Raw genomic sequence first — 15,251 nt, 5'->3', positions numbered from 1 at the left:
CGAGAAACACTCGTCTGGGGGACCGGATAATCCACCCGAGGTGTTGCAGAGTGTGGAGCCAAGGCAGCTTGCAAGATACTGGCCGGAATTTTCTGTATGTTCCCTGACATCGGGATACTCTGGTCCCGCCACTTCCCCCTCGCGGTGGGTGAGGTGGCTTCAATGGGAATTCCTGTTATGAAAATGAAATGAAAATCGCTTATTGTCACAAGTAGGCTTCAATGAAGTTACTGTGAAAAGCCCCTAGTCGCCACATTCCACCGCCTGTTCGAGGAGGCTGGTACGGGAATTGAACCGTGCTGCTGGCTGCCTTGGTCTGCTTTAAAAGCCAGCGATTTAAGCAGTGGGAGTGGGCGTGTGATTAAGCAGTGGGAGTGGAGCATCCCGCCTTCAGCGAACGGCCTGCAAAATTCTCCATCCTCGCTAGCAGTGGTAGCGGGGTGGCATGGCAATGGAGAATCCAGCCCACTCTCACGAATAATGGGATAAAGGGAGAAGATGCATAAGAAGCCAGAACCAGAGAAGCGGAGAGTTATGAGGTTGGAGGTCAGGGATGTTGGGAGTTGGTAGATAATGGGATGAGGGCAGCTACCTTAAAGAGAAATGAAGGAGTGAAGCCAGAAATAGGTTTAAGCACAAGGGATGAAGTGTTAAAAATTCAAAGTAGAATGGAATATTGTGGGAAAGGCTAAGAGAATGTCATTATTTATAACAAATTCATTTTAAATCACTGAAAGGAAAGAGAATGAGAAGTTACTTAATTGAAATGCAGATCCGAGTAGGACATTTTCCAGAATATTAACATTTCTGAGTAACAGGTTAAGGATTGTTGAAAGAATTAGGGAGTCATTTCATAAATTAATGCTGAAGGGAGACTGAAGAGCACAATTCTCCCAGAAAGCAAATATGTAAATGAGGCCTTAGTGACAGCTTGTTACTGCTGATTGATCCATTTAAAACAGACCACGGCAAATATCAGGTAGTGAAATAGATCAGTTAATCAATTTTATTTTTTGATACCAATTACAGACTGTAATTAAAAATACTGTGCGATTTCATTAATATGTGAGGTGAGTGCATCCTTGTTGTGCTGGTTCACCAGTCAAAGGATTAGTAAGTTCACATTTCTTTGCTGACTTGATGACAAAATGCATCCATTGGGATAAACAATTCGAAATAGCGGCCAAGATTTTACGTACAAAGTTCAGACACACACCCACACCAGAAGTGTGTGAAATCGTGTGAGAAGATTTTGGGTGTGCATCCTGACATCATCGTGCACTCGTGCAATATTTTGGATGGATGGAGGGCGTGGGCAAGAGTTTGGAATTAGTAATTAGTTAATAGTTAACCAGTTGTAGTTGCTGCATATTGCATTATAGTTCTTTGTGTAAATAAACAGTAATTACATTTTCATTTACAAACTTGGTGACTGTGATTATTGGACACAGAACCAGCAGCTTCTGACGGCTGAGGAAACAAAGATGTCAGTCTTTAAAAAGTGTTGCATTTAAAGTGGTAATGCATTTAATGTGGCAATGTGCTTAAAGCAGCAACCACAAGAAGTAACAAACAGCAATGGACAGGAAAATTGGAAAAGACCCAGATAAAGGGCAACTCTCAAAAGAGGTCGATAAGCAACAAGTCCTCAAGCAAGGGCAATGCAAGACCTCGAGGGAGGTAAAGAAGACCTCAGAAAGAGGACACAGAAAGACACCAGAACGGCAATTAAAGATCCCAGAAGGAGGGCAGTGAAAGACCCTACAAGAAAGCAATGAGAGATTTGCAGAATGGTAACAAGTGAACACTTTGTTGGAGACACATCTGACCAGCAGGTTTTGGCTGAAGTTAAGACAAGGATATGAAAGTTCCATTTGTGAAATGTGTGCGTCCAGTAAGAACACGATGGATTCACCTCGGAGGAAATGTGGAAATTAAAGACTTAAACTCAGAATTATTGAACAGTAGAATCAGAAAAAGAATTAAAGCTCCAGGGAAGACATTAAAACAACAAGATGAAATGGCTGACAGCTTGAAGAAGGGAAGCTTGACAATGAGAAATTAACTGAAGGAGTAAAAAGAACATTGAAATTGACAGCAGAACCAGCAATTCAGACAGAGAAAGAAACTGGGATTACGTGCCAGAACAAGATTGCGGAAATAGTCACGTGAATTGAAAAGCATAAGGGTCAAGATGATAAAATGGTCGAAGAAAAAGATGCTGAATTGAAATTTTGGAAAGAGAAGATACTTTATCACACTATCTACATACCAGAAACAGAGTACTAGGACCATTCCTTCACACCCGACAGACCACAATGGTGAAAGAACTGTCAAGAAAGAAGACTGTGTTGTGATGATATGTACCAGCATGCATTAGAATATAAGGTGCTCGGCAGAACACGGGTCAATGTGGGCCCGGAAAGTGGCAACACCCACAGAGTTATGTATGTAGTCACGTGGTCAGAGAACAATTTAGGACAAAACTCGGTAAACAGCAAGCCTGTATGGAAGAGTTCAATTCAAGACTCTGGGTGCGAATCACCGGAAACATTTCCAAGGCTTGTTTTCGGGTGCCTATGGCGGGGTACTTCTCAGCAGCTGAGTGCCAAAATTGACAGCTCTACTCAACGGCTATTTTTTTGGGCCTCAGAATGTTTCTCCCCATTGAGGCCACACATAGGGGGAGGGATTCTTCACTCCCGCGCAGAAGTACCCACGCCGTCGTGAACGCCGTTGAGGATCACGACAGCGTGAAACGGCCCCTATCCCGACCGATTCAGGGCCCGATAATGGGCTTGGAGCGGGGCCGCGTCATTTACACGCACCAGGCCTTGTCGCCGCGTAAAGGCGGCGCCGCATACATGACGTGGCCGGCGCCGCATAACTGGCATCACCCGCGCATGCGTGGGTTGGCCGGCGCCAGCCCGCGCATGGGTGGTTGCCGTCCTCTCCGGGTCCGCCCCGCAAGAAGATGGCAGACGGATCTTGCGGGGCTGCGGAAGAAAGGAGGTCCTCCTTCAGAGAGGACAGCACCGATCACGGGCCACCCCACATTTGAGGTACCCCCCGGTGCAGGATCCCCCCTCCACCCCCCCCCCCCCCCGCAGGCCCCCCCCCCCTCCCAGCGTTCCCGCGCTGTTCTCGACGGCAGCGACCAGGTGTGAACGGCGCCAGGGGGAACCCACCGTTTTGGGCTGGCCGCTCGGCCCATCCGGGCCTGAAAATAGCAGGGGTGCCGGAGAATCGCGATTTTGGGAGTCTCGGGCGATTCTCCGGCCTGCGGCCCGCGGGACTCGACGGGGCCATTCCCGCTGCTTGGGAGAATCGCGGGAGGGCGTTGGACCGGCGTCGCGGGAAATGTTGGCAGCCCAGGCGATTCTCCCAACCGGCGCGGGAGTGGAGAATCACGCCCAGGATATTTTCCTGCACTGGGGAGCTGAGCTCGTCAGCTGAGCTCGTCAGCAGGACTATCTCCTCAATCTCTAGACCACTTTCAGGACCCTCTCCTTCACCCTCCAATCTTTCCTCGGCCCCCTCAGGCCCCCCTCACTATCCCCTTACATTGACATGGCCCCCAGGCCCCTAACCTTGACATAGTCAGCGTGGCATCCTGGAATTTTGGCATTGCCAGGGTGCCAGGTTGGTAGTGCCAGAGAGATTCAGGGTACTGCCCTGTTCCCGACCACCCGGGGGGACTCTAATAGCCTGGTCCATGCTTGTGGAAACCAGTGCAAAACGGCACCTGGATGAGGCCTCACAGATGCGGCCATTGACTCCCGGTGAATGCAGCATAGAGATATTTAAATGAGCCTAATTATCTGGATCACTGGCAGCAAGGGAATGATCCAGATTGTGCTGGTGCCGCAAGTTTGTTGACTCGCGCAAGGTTGATTTGTGGCTCTCCCACGCTTCACTCGCATGCCTTGCATGGTACCGGGCATGACGCGGTGGGAGAATCACACCCTATATTTGGAACTCTACATAGTTAATGCCCATCAATAAGAGTGTTCGTGTTTAAATACACAAACCTCAAGATCTTATCAATGAGCCATTACCACCGCAACAATAAAGAAAAACATATTAAGTACGAAATATGACATGGTGTCATAATATGAAACTTTGGCAGCCAACTAAGTTAGGTCCCTGGAATTATTTGTCTCTGAGACTGGACACCTGCCGTACCCAGTAGACATGGAGTGATGGATCATTCGTAAATATGTGGATCACTAGAGGAGTAGGGAGACACTCCAGCAGTCAGTATCACCATCACAAAATGTATTCAAAACTGTGAGTACTGAAGTATCTGATCAACTTGTGACAGACAAAACTGATGTCTTGGTGGAAGTGAGGAGTTATGAATTGACTGTACCCGTTATTGTCATTGCTGTTAATGCCAATCCTGTGGAAGCATCTCAGACCACATGGATTGCAGTGTTTCAAGATGAGCTGCACGGTAGCACAGTGGTTAGCACAGTTGCTTCACAGCTCCAGGGTCCCAGGTTCGATTCCGGCTTGGGTCACTGTCTGTGCGGAGTCTGCACGTTCTCCCCGTGCCTGCGTGGGTTTCCTCCGGGTGCTCCGGTTTGCTCCCACAGTTCAAAGATGTGCGGGTTAAGTGGATTGGCCATGCTAAATTGCCCTTCGGATCCAAAAAGGTTAAGTGGGGTTATGGGGTTACAGCGATAGGGTGGAGGCATGGGCTTGAGTAGGGTGCTCTTTCCAAAGGCCGGTGCAGACTCAATGGGCCGAATGGCCTCCTTCAGCACTGTAAATTCTTTGAAAGCAATTCAGTACCACCTTCTCAAAGGCAATTAGGAAGTGGCAACAAATGCTGGCCTAGCCAGCGAAGCCAACATCCCGTAAAAGATGAATTAAAAAAATCTCCAGAATTATGCTGCTTTACATGAAACAGAAAAATCGCTCCAATACTCGATTTATATTTGTTTAACTCATGTGTATAATGTTAAGTCATAATTTAGGACTGAGTAACTTAGAAATGGACGAGTGCATCAAAGAGCTCAAGGGAGAGGGATGTGGTGATTTGTGGTAATTGTCCCTGTAATGGCAACACAGCAGAAGGTCACCTGTTTGAGGGACAATTGGGACCAAGTATGGGTAATCACACCAAAAGGTGGAGCAGGGTAGAAGACATGTAGAAACATGCGTAGAAAATAGAAGTTGGAGGAGGCCATTTGAGCATGCTCTGCTATTTATTATCATTGTTGATCATAAATTTTATACCCTGATCCTGCCTTTCTCCCATATCCTTTGCTCCTTTTAGCCACAAGAGCTACATTTAATTCTCGAATACATATAGAGGCTGGGGCAGCCGATGGGCTATTTTAGGGCAGTGGTGTGGCACCGGCCTCCCTACAGCTTTTTGTGTTAATAAATATGTTTCGTGTTTCTAAAGACGTCTGTGACCATGCATCATTATATCCATTATGTTGGGAAAATCTGGCATTAAGCCCAAAATTAACTCTCAAGAATTTCCTCGATTGCATACCTGGGGCTTAATTTTTTTACGATGGATTTTTTTTCATTCTCTGACATGACGGAGCTCTGTGGCTTGCTTGGGAGGTTTTCATTTCCATCCAAACAGCTGGTTGAACTCGGACAGTGCGAGCGTTCTTGAATGGTGACCTTCTCACAGCCATTGTTGAAGTTTAAGTTGAGCGCCAGAGAGCTGAGCAGAATCTTCGAGGTTTTCTCTCCCATTGGCCGAGGCGATGGGGGCTCCTGATTTGGGTGGAAGGGAATAATAAGGCTGTAGGTTGCCATCCTAAGCAGTTGGCTGCATGTAACCCTTCATCAATGGCTCTCTGTGACTGGGCCATGCTCCCAAGGCCCTCAGCTATGGTCTTCAGGGACTGAGCCATGCCGTGGACTCCACCACTCATGGCTTGAACGTTCTGCCCTAGGCTTTCCACTGCGGTTACCACCCTTGCAGTGTTGGCCTGGGTGCCACGCGATACTCCTACAATCAGCCTTGCAGTTTCAGCAATATCGCGGACAACCCCCGCTGGATTTGTCGGCTCTGCCTTTGCATCCCCAACAGCTCGGGGAGAAAGCTTCCCAGAGGCATGGCATCTGGGTTTCAGCTGTGTCCTGGGATCCAGCAGACCTCCGACTGCCTGATCCCTGGGATGTTCGTGCCTCCACCAGATGTGCATCAGCTGCTGTGTGGTGCTCACCAGATACTGAAGCCTGTCTGCCAAGATTGCCCACCGAGGTGTGTGTCTCTACCCTGGTGGATAGTGTGGGTGATAGGTGTGGCTGATGGCTCTTCACTCTATTCCTCGGAGCTCTCCTCAGAGGTACCGGCAAGGATTGAGTAGGGAGCTATGACTCAGAATGGTCCGGCCTCATCAAATGGTGATCCTGCAAGACAAGGGGCATCGGTTCAGTAAATGGGAAGGACAAGGGACTGGACAACTGCCAACTCACTTGAGACAGATCAAATGGATGAAGTTGCAGTGGATCCTCACTTCTCAGACCCAGACCAACCTCGCAGTCAGTTAATGCTCGCTCATGGCCTGCCTCTGTGGTCTCCATTGCCCTTTCCTCATAGGGGTGAGGAGCCATAACTTGAGCACCCCCCCCCCCCCCCCCCCGCCCCACCCATCGTCTCATTCTCCCTTTTATTATGGGCTATCTTTTCCGGCAGGGTCACAAAGAGGATATTGTGAGCCAGATGCCTGGTGGGTCAGGGATCTACAGCCAAGTGGAAAATATGGGCACCCACCTAGACAGAATCATAGAATCCCCACAGTGCAGAAGGAGGCCATTCAGCCCTTCAAGTCTACACCTCCATCTGAAGGAGCATCCTACCTAAGCTCACACCCCTACCTAGTCCCATAACCCCAACTAACCTTTTTGGACACTAAGGGGAATTTATCATGGCCAATCCACCTAACCTGCACATCTTTGGACAATGGGAGGAAATGAGCACTGGAGGAAACCCACGCAGACACGGGGAGAAAGTGCAAACTCCACACAGACAGTCAGAATTGAACGCAGGTCCCTGGCACTGAGGCAGCAATGCTAACCACTGTGCTGCCCTTAAGGAAGAGGTTGTGATGAGGGGTTTGTAGGGGGGGGGTGTTCTGAGTTAGTTGCTAGGAGGTCAGGTGTTGGGAGACTCCGGGGTGGCAGCGAGTGGACTAATGGTGACATTAGTCACCAGGTGCAACAGACGGAATTGATGCCAGGAGGAGATGAGTGGGAATTCACCATTGCAGTTCATTCATTTTCTTTCGAAACTGGACACCGGTCATTCTTGTCGGGCTGCTGGGACTGACTCCAGCAGCTGCCGTTGCCCAGGCAGGATACTTACATTACTGTGGGGTCTCCTACCCACATTGGGGTACAGGGTGCACTGCTTCTCCACGGTGTCCAGAAGGCTGTTAAGATATCCCTCCAGGAATCTAGGAGCAGGTCTCCACACTGCCATCCTCCTGGGTTGACAGGGAGTGAGTGCAGAGGGACATTTAAATGCAGCTCCCCCTTGTTAGCAGTGCACAGCTGAGTCCCGGGTCAGGCGAATCAGATGCCTCAGGACACCGGCTCGGCATGTTTCACGTGGGGGTTCATTTAGCATGTTTCACGTGAGGGTTCACTTATTGCACTGAGTGTGGGAAGATCGCAATCAGTTTTGTGCTGGCCGGGCCAGTGGGAATCGCACCGGTTTTGCGCCCGAAATGACATTTGATATTTTTCAGGAAAAATCCGCCCAAAGGGCAGAGTTCTCCCACTTTGGTCGGGTGGGAACAGGGAGTGTTTTCCGCTGTGGCACCCAATTGAAAATCATGCCAAACCTCATTAACTATGCACCCAGGTGTTTTGCACTGTATTCAGTGGTGGGGCAGGCCTGGATGGTATGCAATCCGCAGACATGTCTATGTGCCATATTGAAAAGGTGCACAACATTACTGACTATCGAAGAAAGATAGTGGACCTCCTGAAAATGAAGATGGATCTCCAGGAATATTCTGAGGCTGGAGGATGGATCCCTTCCAGGACATAAAATCTACAAGGTCTGTCTGCAGTTGCACCCCTGACCTGGTTAGCACTGTTACTTCACAGCTCCAGGGTCCCAGGTTCGATTCCCGGCTTGGGTCACTGTCTCTGTGGAGCCTGCATTTTCTCCCTGTGTCTGCGTGGGTTTCCTCCGGGTGCTCCGGTTTCCTCCCACAAGTCCCGAAAGACGTACTGTTAGGTGAATTGGACGTTCTGAATTCTCCCTCTATGTACCCGAACAGGCGCCGGAATGTGGCGATGAGGGGCTTTTCATCACAGTAACTAATGATTGCTCCACCCTGCCCAGGCCACAGGAGAGACCCGTATTCCATACAGGTACAGTTCCTCAAACCCAGTTATTGGAACATCAGACATTTTAAGAATGTGGCCGACATCAATTTTAATTGCGCAAAATTTAGAACACAATTGGCAGGATATGACACCGGATTAGTTGTCCATTTTGGCACTTGTGCTCCAGTGTGTTCCTGTGGCCCAAGTGAACCTTGACCCCCACCTGATTCAACTTGGCCCAAACTGTTCACTTCTTGAACTGCCCAACCCAAAATCTGGTAAGATCTGATATATTTGGGGATTGAGGGTGATTTAGAGATGTGGATCAGAAATTGGCTAGCTGAAAGAAGACAGAGGGTGGTGGTTGATGGGAAATGTTCAGAATGGAGTTCTGTCACAAGTGGAGTACCACAAGGATCTGTTCTGGGGCCGTTGCTGTTTGTCATTTTTATCAATGACCTAGAGGAAGGCGCAGAAGGGTGGGTGAGTAAATTTGCAGACGATACTAAAGTCGGTGGTGTTGTCGATAGTGTGGAAGGAAGTAGCAGGTTACAGAGGGATATAGATAAGCTGCAGTGCTGGGCTGAGAGGTGGCAAATGGAGTTTAATGTAGAGAAGTGTGAGGTGATTCACTTTGGAAGGAAAAACAGGAATGTGGAATATTTGGCTAATGGAAAAGTTCTTGAAAGTGTGGATGAGCAGAGGGATCTAGGTGTCCATGTACATAGATCCCTGAAAGTTGCCACCCAGGTTGATAGGGTTGTGAAGAAGGCCTATGGAGTGTTGGCCTTTATTGGTAGAGGGATTGAGTTCCGGAGTCAGGAGGTCATGTTGCAGCTGTACAGAACTCTGGTACGGCCGCATTTGGAGTATTGCGTACAGTTCTGGTCACCGCATTATAGGAAGGACGTGGAGGCTTTGGAACGGGTGCAGAGGAGATTTACCAGGATGTTGCCTGGTATGGAGGGAAAATCTTATGAGGAAAGGCTGATGGACTTGAGGTTGTTTTCGTTAGAGAGAAGAAGGTTAAGAGGAGACTTAATAGAGGCATACAAAATGATCAGAGGGATAGACAGTGAGAGCCTTCTCCCGCGGATGGAAATGGCTAGCACGAGGGGACATAGCCTTAAACTGAGGGGTAATAGATATAGGACAGAGGTCAGAGGTAGGTTCTTTACGCAAAGAGTAGTGAGGCCGTGGAATGCCCTACCTGCTACAGTAGTGAACTCGCCAACATTGAGGGCATTTAAAAGTTTATTGGATAAACATATGGATGATAATGGTATAGTGTAGGTTAGATGGCTTTTGTTTCGGTGCAACATCGTGGGCCGAAGGGCCTGTACTGCGCTGTATTGTTCTATGTTCTATGTTCTATTTCTGATTTTTTTAAAAACAGGTTAAAGGGATATGGGAAACAGATGGAGAGGTGGATTTGAGACCAGAAAGAGATCAGCCATGATCTGATCAAATGGCGGGGCAGGCTTGAAGGGCTGAATCAGCTATTACTGCTCCTAATGCTATGTTCCTGAAATAGAAAATCGCATCTTCGGAAACGTAAATGTGAAATAATTTCAGCCAGAAAAATTCGAATTTGTTTTTGTTGGGTCAGGTGAAACAGGAATGCTTCTCCTGTGTCTGTGAAATAAAAACAAAATTTGAGTTGCTGTCACACATCTGGCCCCATCCCCAACAGGGGCCAGGCCCTTCCTATACCTCCCTTCAGATCTGGAGGCCAGCTCGTCTGCTCATTGTTAAGCTGATCCTGTAACCTGCAGACTGCTTTGTATAACTCGCTCACAGCCAGGTCCTGGGCAGCAGTCATAGACCCGGCCTCCCACAACTAGACAAGACGTCTACTACTGAAACATTCAAAACTGTGTGGAAGGAAAGTTCCACCCCAACAATTCCCAATTTGCTATCTAAAATTTGATAGAAAGAAAAGGTCAATTTGTTCTATTTTTAAGAGGGCGATCAACCAATAAAACAGATGGCATACTTCCGGGAGATTTCCTTAAGCAGTAGATCCATTGCTTTCGCTCTCCTTGACAGAAAGCCACATATGAGGGGTGGAAGAGTCACAGAATTAGCATCACAGCAGCGTAGCCCTATCTATGAATCACACCACCATTGAGTACAGCCAACTTGTCTGTACATTAGCAACGTCAATGTCCACTTTCAATTGCCCACTTTGACAAAGGTTCATCTGGACTCGAAACGTGAGTGCTTTTCTCTCCCTACAGATGCTGCCAGACCTGCTGAGATTATCCAGCATTTTCTCTTTGGTTTCAGATTCCAGCATCTGCAGTAATTTGCTTTTATCCACTTTCAATTTCATGACTATCCAGAAATGACAGATGGAAAATTTTGAAATAATCATTCCAAAATAATATCCAAATACCGGATTTTTTTTTTTAAACACGGAAGTGCTCCTAATTGACTTTCTTTTCAATTTTAAGGACAACTCGAATAAACTATCCTCTAATCAGAAGCAACCTTGAAACTAATTGTCATTCTACAAAACTGAGCCTAAACACATTAAAATATTAAGAGGAAGATTTACAAGCCGCATTGCACCTGTCTAAAAATCAGGAAAATATTGGGTGAGTCCTGATAGGGGATTTGCACCGGGCGCCAAACAGTTTGCAATGATCCCGGGCCCTCCCAGCAGACGGGATCTGGTTCACACCCTCTCTGGGATGATTAGCATATTTAAATCTTCATTGGCGCAGGCTGCCAAGCTGGCATTTCTTCATGCGCTTCTCGGCATCAAGAATGAATTAAATATGTGTGCATTTTTTTAAAAAGGGCAGCACGGTAGCATTGTGGATAGCACAATTGCTTCACAGCTCCTGGGTCCCAGGTTCGATTCCGGCTTGGGTCACTGTCTGTGTGGAGTCTGCACATCCTCCCCGTGTGTGCGTGGGTTTCCTCCCGGTGCTCCGGTTTCCTCCTACAGTCCAAAGGTGTGCAGGTTAGGTGGATTGGCCATGCTAAAATTGACCTTAGTGTCCAAAATTGCCTGTAAGTGTTGGGTGGGGTTACTGGGTTATGGGTGGAGGTGTGGACCTTGGGTAGGGTGCTCTTTCCAAGAGCTGGTGCACACTCGATGGGCTGAATGGCCTCCTTCTGCACTGTAAATGCTATGAAATTGAAATAAGCAGGATCTCTTGAAAGCCGGATACTCCCAGCTCCTGCAATTCTCCCACCCGCTGGCGCAGCAGCACGCCAGCGCATATCACTGCTTCTCTCCACAAACGGAGACTGGACTTGATGGCCATACCAGGGTGTTGGAGGACATTATAGCCCCTAGGTGGTCAGGGACATGGAGGGCAGTGCCCAGAGACTGACCCCTGGCATCCTGGCACTGCCAGGGGTGGGGCCTGAGGGCAGCACTTTTGGTGACCTCATTGCGAAGTGCCCTCACCTGGGTGGGTCCCCGCCTCCCCCGCAACACCCATAGCGGGCAATCCCATCCTGATTGCTTGCTCAAAAAATGCCAGCTTGGCAGCCTGGCAGTGCACATGTCAGCTTGCAGTACCACCTGGGCACCTTGGCAGTGCCAGGCTGCCACCCTATCAAAAGGCCATGCAGCTGGGGGCCTTTGATCTACAGTGAAATGCCCACGCATGCCATTTCATCTGGCCCCCTTTTGTGGTGACCAGTGCTGAACAACGCTTGCCCAAGGTCTCCGAGGCAAAGGGGATGAAACCCAAAGCCTCAAGTACCTCGGGAATCTACACATTAGCGTGAGGCTTACTGCACTGCTCTAATTAGCACAGGGCTAAATCGCTGGCTTTGAAAGCAGACCAAGGCAGGCCAGCAGCATGGTTCGATTCCCGTAACAGCCTCCCCGATCAGGCGCTGGAATGTGGCGACTAGGGGCTTTTCACAGTAACTTCACTTGAAGCCTACTTGTGACAATAAGCGATTTTCATTTAATTTCATTTAATTTTCATATACAGATTTGCCAAAAAGTGATCCTGCCCATTGTGGGCGGGACTCACATTGCAACATCGTGTTAAATCCCATGCGGCATTGCGAGCTAAGTAGATCCCGGGAGCGGGGTATCCCGGCTTTCAACGGCCACGCAGCGCCGCGAGGAGCTGCTTGCCGGGCGTCATTCTTTTGAGAAAATTCCACCCCATGTCTTTAAGCCCACCATTGAATTGTGATTGTAATTGTGATTCATCAACCAGTGTGTACCGAGTATTATTATTTTGCTTTGGTGTAAAAATTCAGATTTTAACAGATACATCATGGATCCAAGCCCTAACTTGGCTTGCCATTTCCTTTGTGATAATCAACAAATACCAATGAAGCAATGATGCAGACAAGAAGAAGGGCTTACCTTAAAGAAAATAACAGTGGCTCCATCTCCGACAGCTCCGTACTCTATCTTGGTTTGTTTTGCCAAATCGTCAGCGGAATCAATGGGAGATTCCATACGCTCCACTGTCAGAAAAGCAGCCAAGTTAGCGGTATAAGACGAAATGATAATCAGCGTGAAGAACCACCAAATGCCACCCACAATCCTGGTAGAAAGAGCCTTGGGCATTAGTTCGGAACCTAACAAGAGTGGTGGGAGAAGAAATAAAAGTGATGGCATTAAAGAGCACTTGGTAGCACAACTGGCGTGACGTGGTCAGAATCACCAGATGAAAGTATAGAGAGTGCTTAGTACGAGTCACTGAGCTTTCAGAACAAGTGGTGCTTTTTCTTTATATAATATAATCAGGGGTTCAATGATATGGTTCTCAATTTCCCAAGCACTGAAAATTGTGACGTTATAATCAGAGTTGAGGCTGCAATTCTTATTTGGGGCATATTTTAAGTCTAAGGCCTGAATTTCTGAGCATGAGCCTGAATCTTGAAGTCCTGCCCCTGAAACCAGCATGCAGATAGGAGGTGGGTGCGAAATAAAATATCCATGATTCACAGAGGCAGCTCTCGATATTCATAAGTGGATGCAACTGCTTATCTGTGATTTTGGTGAAGTAGGTGTCTGAAACAGGAAGTGCGCAGATTAGACCTGGTAAGAGCAGGTCTGGATCTTGTGAAGCTGTTTGGCTAACTAGGTACTTTTATGGAGACGTAAGGTACTCTTTTGGATATGGTGCCATGACAACACTGGAAGAGTTAAGGCAACCTTTGTGAGAGGTAGTCATGGTCAGAGAGCTTTACAGCACAGAAAGAGGCCCTTTGGTCCATTATGTTTGTGCCGGCCATCAAGCACCTATCTATTCTAATCCCTTTTTCCAGCACTTGGTCCATAGCCTTGTATGCTGTGGCATTTCAAGTGCTTATCTAAATGTAAGGTCCATTTGGGAGAGGTCAGGTGCCCTTTGGGATTTAAAAGTAGACTTCATTGTGTGCAAAAAGTGTTGAAACTCATTGGAACTGTCCAAGCTTCAAAGAGCTGTCAAGGAAATGTCACTGTGTCAAACACATGTCAAACTCATTGGAACTGTCAAGGCTGTCAGGAGATTTAACTCTGCTGGATTTAAAATCAAAAAGGTGTGGAGCTTTGAAAAAAATGCTTGATATTTCACTCTGTTGACATAACCCATGTCTTGTACAGGAGGCAACACTGCATCATGGCACCAGATAAATACAATGGCAACTGTACAATTCAAATGAAAACTATTTCCACATGTTAATTGATAAAGGGCATGTCAGCAGGAGGGATATATGATAATTACTTCCACAAATAAGATTGACCATATAACTCAGAACAATTAAGTCACAAGCTCATTGCAACCCAAAGCTTGGAGCTGAAGTAAAAAAACTTATTTTAGATTTTATTTTTCACCCAAAACTATCAACATTTTAGTGAAGCCACTTCTTGTCGTTATGGCAACATGCCTTTGGTTCTCTAGACTTCGTGACCATTGTGACAAAACCCCTTCATTGATTCTAACAAATATAATTTTGGTACTGTAGACAGGTACATATATGAAAACCCTGTAACTAGGAATTGACAATTAGGAAGTTGAATGATGAACTCGTCCTCAAATCAACCTGCCTATCTGTCTCTCCCTACAACAGGGCACTCATACATTTATCATTGCCTTAGTTGAACCCCTGAGTATAACATTTGCTATATCTAAACACTTAAAATATATTCAATTTATTCAACACTGATTGGATGGAGTTGACTGTTCATGATTTTATACCAACAGTCACAGATGAACATTACGCTAAAAGCTTGTGAAGATACACATTAATTAAACCTGAAAAAAAATCACTCTTAAGTTATCTTCTCTGTCAGGAACTCATGTTACAACATGGTTAACTGGGTCCAGAAGAGACTATCAACTGTGAATTCACATATTTAGTTCTCCCTTGCAGAGATCCAAATGTCTGTGGATTTATATTGGGAATTAGGATGCATGATCAATTTATAGACCCAGAATTTTCAGTCCATTTATGTCAATGGAAGCAGAAACCTGCCAGACCCGATGATCTTCAAATTTCGATAGGCACTTCATAAAATCAGAGTCCTATAGCTCAGAAAGAGGCCATTTGGGCTATCGTGTTTAAACCAGCTCTTTACAGAATAGCTATCCAATTATTCCCACTTCCCTGCCATTTCCCCAGAACCATGTCAACATTTTGCTTCAAGTAGTTATTGAATTACCTTTTGAAAGCTACTATTGAATCTGCTTCCACCATCTTTTCAGACATTGCAATCCACTTCTTAATACCTCATTGATGAAAATGTTATCTCCTCACGTTGCCTCTGATTCTTTTGCCAATTAATTTAAATCTATGCCCTTAGTTACCAACCCTTCCCCCACTGGAAACAGTTTCTTCTTGCATTCTCAATTGAAATTTTTCATGATTTCACACTCTCATCAAATTTCCCTTTAAGCCTTCACTGCTTTAAGGAGTACAGCCCTCCTTCCTTTAATCTTTCCAAGCAACTGAAATCTTTCATC

General features: G+C 46.9%; 1 protein-coding gene across 7 annotated transcripts in view; it reads right to left on the bottom strand.

Annotated features, from left to right (window-relative positions):
- Window positions 1-15,251, bottom strand: part of LOC140410977 (glutamate receptor ionotropic, kainate 2) — a 682,991-nt gene that overhangs the window by 92,816 nt on the left and 574,924 nt on the right. For all 7 annotated transcript variants that reach the window (XM_072499848.1, XM_072499850.1, XM_072499849.1 and 4 more), the window contains exon 14: window positions 12,662-12,879. In XM_072499848.1, coding sequence (XP_072355949.1) covers window positions 12,662-12,879 — 218 coding nt within the window. The remainder of the gene's footprint in view (window positions 1-12,661; window positions 12,880-15,251) is intronic.

This window comes from Scyliorhinus torazame, chromosome 4 (genome assembly GCF_047496885.1).
Source record: "Scyliorhinus torazame isolate Kashiwa2021f chromosome 4, sScyTor2.1, whole genome shotgun sequence".
NCBI lineage: Eukaryota > Metazoa > Chordata > Chondrichthyes > Carcharhiniformes > Scyliorhinidae > Scyliorhinus > Scyliorhinus torazame.
Note: the sequence above shows the minus strand (reverse complement) of the source record. Positions and strands in the feature narration are given on the sequence as shown.